This window comes from Austrofundulus limnaeus, unplaced genomic scaffold (assembly GCF_001266775.1).
Source record: "Austrofundulus limnaeus strain Quisiro unplaced genomic scaffold, Austrofundulus_limnaeus-1.0 Scaffold421, whole genome shotgun sequence".
NCBI lineage: Eukaryota > Metazoa > Chordata > Actinopteri > Cyprinodontiformes > Rivulidae > Austrofundulus > Austrofundulus limnaeus.
This window is the reverse complement of record NW_013952823.1, coordinates 25,160-30,671: the sequence shown is the minus strand read 5'-3', so window position 1 is coordinate 30,671 and position 5,512 is coordinate 25,160. Positions and strand designations below refer to the sequence as shown.

At 39.7% G+C, this 5,512-nt stretch overlaps 1 protein-coding gene across 1 annotated transcript; it reads left to right on the top strand.

Moving 5' to 3' along the window:
* The first annotated feature begins 1,797 nt into the window (after positions 1–1,797).
* uts2r (urotensin 2 receptor) lies at positions 1,798–5,234 on the top strand. The gene is made up of 3 exons (XM_014024403.1): positions 1,798–2,300; positions 3,636–4,348; positions 4,435–5,234. The coding sequence occupies exons 2-3, from the start codon at positions 3,638–3,640 to the stop codon at positions 4,810–4,812; spliced, it is 1,089 nt and encodes a 362-aa protein (XP_013879857.1). The 5' UTR covers positions 1,798–2,300; positions 3,636–3,637; the 3' UTR covers positions 4,813–5,234.
* Positions 5,235–5,512: the final 278 nt, after the last annotated feature.

The window sequence follows — 5,512 nt, the reverse complement described above, 5'->3', positions numbered from 1 at the left end:
CCTCCCGGACCCCCACTTTATCTGAAAAAGTGGTGTCTGTACATATAAAACTGCTTAAATCATCTTTCTTCAACCAACCAATCCCATGATGCATTGCAGGTGGAAGCTGGCTGCTGTAAAGCAGGTAAAAGCTGTAAGAACATTTTCATATTTCTTTTTTTTTACTCGACACACCTAGCAGCATGRAATTTGGTAGGAATAGAGACTTCTGAGTTCTAGTGCATAGGTGCGTGCGGGGTCAGTTTTCATTCTAATCTCCTGAGACATTTTCTTTCACTTCCTCTGGTCCATGTTGAGTGTGGTCCACACCATGTCATCAAACAGCACAGTGAGTATCTGGAGCCCTATAAACAGGCCCACTGACTGATGACAAGATTGTAGACACCTGTGATTAGAGGTGGGCAATACTGGGAATATTGGTATTGATCCGATACCAAGTAAATACTGTGCTGCTCCGTGCTGTGTGACACAGTGCAGCACTACAGAAAGAGAGAAGACTTTGAAAAATCTGCGTGTGCAGCAGTTAAGTGTGTGCAGGAAAGAACAAAGCTTGAGTATCGATCTTTTTACTCGAGTATTGTTCAATATCAATATCTTCTGGACGGGTTCTTCTCTAATGAAACATTTCATTAGAGAAGAACCCGTCCAGAAGACCTATACAATTTTTTTTCTTTTTGATTTTTTTTTTTACCTGGATTACTGAGATGCATCAGGATATTTTCAGGTGTTCCATCATTTCTGTCCAGACCTGTTTCATGAGTTTGATTTTTTTTAATTCTGTAGAAGCATGGTTGAAAAGCAATGTCTTACTTTTATTTGTTCATTTTCATAGAATTTTTACKTATTATTACTTTTGTCAGGCTCCTCTGGAAGGTGACATTCACCTGGGTAGTACTGTATACATTAAAATATTGGATATTTTCTCTTAAAACATAGACAATATTCTTTATCCTTTATCTGTTCAGATCTAACACCAGTTAATAATAATGACATRTGAATGTTTGAGTGAGCCAAAAAAAAAACCATTCAGACACAGCTGTGGAATGATTAGCTTTTTTTAATGTGCCTTCGACTGACATCAGCTAAACAGTGAGCAGACCCCAAAAACAACCTCTTCACATCCTGACTCCACCTCATGACATGTGTTAAAGGGGCAGGCTGTCTCTACACRGAGTTGAAATGTCAGACATTATYCCTCACCCTAATGTTTGATCATGGTTCTTATGCGTTGTTTTAAATCAGACGTGTATCTGACTAAAAGCTTCTTGAGTGTGTGAGACCCTGGTCAAAAGTCCCACAACCCATTCTGCACATAAAATCATCAATTCAGTCAGAGATAACCACATTATAGAAATATATCACTGTTCACCTAATAAAAGACTATACAATGTGTAGTGTCTTTTAAAGGTCAGTCGTAAACACCCCAATAAATATCTTCATAGCTACTGCAGGCTGTGTTTTCAACAATGGGTTTATTACGTGTCTTTGAGTCAGTAGGGCTGCTCCATCAGAGTCCAAAGTGTTTTAAATCCCTCTGTTCCTGTGTGTGGCACGCTCTCTCGTTGCATGGAAAGATGGCATGGAGGCTGCAGAGGGAACAGAACACATTTCCCGCATACCTCGCTCCATTGCCTGTTTCCCCTCCCACTTGGGGAAAGACAGAGATGAGAGTGCTTTACTATCAGCATGTTCTCTCCCTCTCTCCACTCTACCTTTGACACACWCTCTCTCTCTCCCTCTCTCTCTCTGTACCGCTCTCTGTTACTCTCCCTCAGTTAAAGACAGGACTCACAAAAATCAGCCATAGCTTAGTGTAATCCCTCACTTATCACCATTTCATTGATGATTTTCTCTTCTTTGTTTATTTATTTTTCCTCTGGAATTGGAATTCTCCACTGTGGATTTTCCAGCTGATGTTCAGAACCTGGACGCTACAGAGGGGCATAAATATTCAATAGAATGGAAGAGAACTTTGGATGCTGCAGAAAACCTTTTCCTGTAATTGTGGATGAATTTATTTTTAACATATATAGGCTCAACACAGGGGAGGTATTTGCTGTAATATAATATTAGTTTTTAGGATATTTCTCCATCTCAGTTCTACTGGACATAGACCCCCCTCTTTTTGATCCACATGCATTTAGCTCCAAGTTACTCTWTAGGATTATGTGGAAGCTTCTTTGATGTGTGAATTTTTTGCTATAAGTGCAAACATTGGAAGAGCAACATGAATCAAATCATGGCAGATGGAGCTGTGGTTAACTGAGTATTGAACCTTTTTCTAYAAGTTGGCAGCCCAGGTAAGAGTGAATTTAATCCGAAACACATTGTTGTAGTAAAGTGGATAATTCTCCTTTTTTAAAATGTTTTACATTTCATTAAAGGTACTGCATGTATTTAGTTAGATCTAATATGTAATGTTAACCAAGGCTGGCTTTTGTCTGGAACTACTGAAGTCACATGGTCAAATACTTTTAGTGATCCGAACATCACTAACTGTGTGGTCCTGCATAAAAACACCACACACATCACCACGTTAAATTATTAAAACAATCAAAACAGTTTTCCTCCAAACCTACCACAATCACCAAACAATGGAACGTGTGTCCACACACACACCTGGTCACACACCTGCAGGAAATTGACACTTCCCCACAGCACCGCCAGCTTCCTCTTTATAGGAGCTTAGACCAGGGGTCTGCAACCTGCGGCCCTGGGGCCACATGTGGCTCTTTGGTCCCTCTGCAGTGGCTCTTTGAAAATGTGACCAAAGATGACAGAATTATTATTATAAATTTTCTTTTTGGGGGGTTTTGTACCCACAACAGAAATMAATTTTTATGCAAATATGTGATCAATASTMCTAATATAAAAAGTAAAAYGTTAGCTCATGTTWGCCTGTTGTTTACTTTAATATTCCAATTTCTTTTTGTGATCTTTCTCTCAAATCCATCAGAATTACCTTTAAATAATTTTAAGACTACATAATAATAAGAATTAGAAAAAAATACACCTGAATAATTCAGTTGTACTAGTTTTTATGAAATTCTGTATAAACAATATACAGTATTTTTCTTGTTTACATGAATATTGTATTTTTTGTCCTGATGATGTGTATAATAATAATAATAATAATAATAATATTTTTTAGTTTTATAATGTCACCTCCACGGACTGTAAAGGTTCCCAAAAAGGCCTTGAAAAAGGCCTAACCCTAACCCACAGACCACCAGATGATGATCAACGATTGTAGCTTGTTTTGTGGCTCCGAACACATTTTATTAGTGAGACAARGAGCACAAATGGCTCTTTTTGATCGTAAAGATTGCAGACCCCTGGTTAGACTTAAGGAAGTTGTGACACCTTGTGGTGCCAACTGTTACACATATTATTCTGAGTCAAGAACATTTGCATGAACTGTGAGTTATTTTGCAGGAGCAAAATGGGGGCTTTCATTATTTTCAAGAGGAAGAAAGTAAAGGCTTTAGGTCTTCTGTCTTGCAAAAATGCAATGAAACCTTTGCTTGTGAAGAAACCTAATCAAGTTATTACCTAACATCCATTTATATTAAAAAGCAGGTCTGTTTAGTGATTATTTTATATTAGAGTTGAACATATCTTTTCTAATTCTCCAGGCATGACAAACATATCCATGGAGCCTGGAGTCCTGGTGGAAAAGAGTGCCAATGCCACTGATTCACCCCTGAGCTCACACCACGATGCAGCTGCCACCTTCACCATTGGTACCATCCTCTCCATCATGTTCCTCATTGGAGTCTCAGGAAACATCTATACCCTCGTGGTCATGTGCAAATCCATGAGGACTGCAGCCTCAATGTACATCTACATTATCAACTTAGCTTTGGCAGATTTGTTGTACCTACTCACCATCCCTTTTGTGGTCTGCACACACTTCCTGAAGGTGTGGTACTTTGGAAATGCAGGATGTCGGATACTGATCAGCATGGACTTCCTGACAATGCATGCCATCATCTTCACCCTGGCCGTCATGAGCACAGAGCGCTATTTTGCAGTGCTCAAGCCACTTGATACAGTCAAGCGATCCAAAAGTTACCGCAAGGCTATTGCTTTGCTGGTCTGGGTAGTCTCTCTGATTCTGACCCTACCTATGATTGTGTGCATCCAGTTAATGACAGTGGGCACCAAGGACATCTGCAAGCCCACATTATCCCCACTGTCTTACAAGGTTTACATCTCCTTCTTGTTTTGTACAAGCATCATTGCTCCAGGACTGGTCATTGGTTTTCTCTATATCCARCTTGCACGCACTTACTGGATTTCACAAACAGAAAGCTTCAAGCAGACCAAGAAACTACCAAATCAAAAGGTTAGTGCATGACAAAACAGTATTTGTGTATTRMTGCACATTTTAACTCCTATTAATTATATTTTCGTTTTGTTTTGTCCATGAAGGTGCTGTACCTGATTTTCACCATTGTGCTTCTCTTCTGGGCATGCTTCCTGCCTTTTTGGATCTGGCATCTACTATGTGAATTTTACCCCTCATTGTCTCTCTCCAACAAAGCCAAACGCAACATTAACTACCTGACCACATGCCTGACATACTCGAACAGCTGCATCAACCCATTCCTGTACACACTACTCACCAAAAACTACAAGGAGTACCTGAGGAAGCGCAACAGGTCCTGGTCGGCAGGCCACTACTTCAGCCGGTGTAGTCGTTTTCAGCGTTCGCCACGCAGGTCGCCATCTGCCAGCAGCCAGCAGTGTACTGAGAGCTTCATGCTGACTCACACAGCTTCTCTGCGAGCTCATAACAGCAGCCTGTGAGGTAGGAGAAATGTCTTCTGGACAGGGTTTGTGTAATGTATGACATGAACTTCACTTTTATGTTTGCAGAGAAAGTGGATCCTTAGCCCCCTATCAAATGAAACCTCTTTCAGATTGAATGTTTACAGATTGTATTGATTTTTGGGACTCTAAAAACACATTTGCATTTTCTRCTCTCTGGAATACTGTCTAAGGATTTTAATATTGGATACCCTGCGGTATTGGTATTTATCTTTGGGAAAGGTTTGACATACATTGTGCCATGAAAAATTTGGAAAGTTCAGAAAAAAATCTGGTGATAAATTAAAAAGATGTACCATATTTATTCAAGTATAATGCATAAAATTTAATCCACAAAATCATCTATAAAGTTGAGGGGGTAGCACTGGGATAAATATTTTTACGAATTTATTTTAACTGAAATATTGGCAAAATTATTGAGTCCGGAAATGAGACCATGTTGTGAAAAGCAGTTGAAACGAGCTCACCTCTGACACTCCTCCGTGCTTCAGAGTGAGATAATAACAGATCCAGGCAGGCGACGTGATGTGAAAAAAAGGGGGAAAAGCAGTCCTGCACCTTAGTAATGATAACAAACTAATGACATTAGTGTGACCGGGCCACTGCTGGAACAACAACAAACACATGTTCGTCTGTAATGGCTGCCGTCTACCGGTGTTCTAAAAAAGTTTTGTATCCC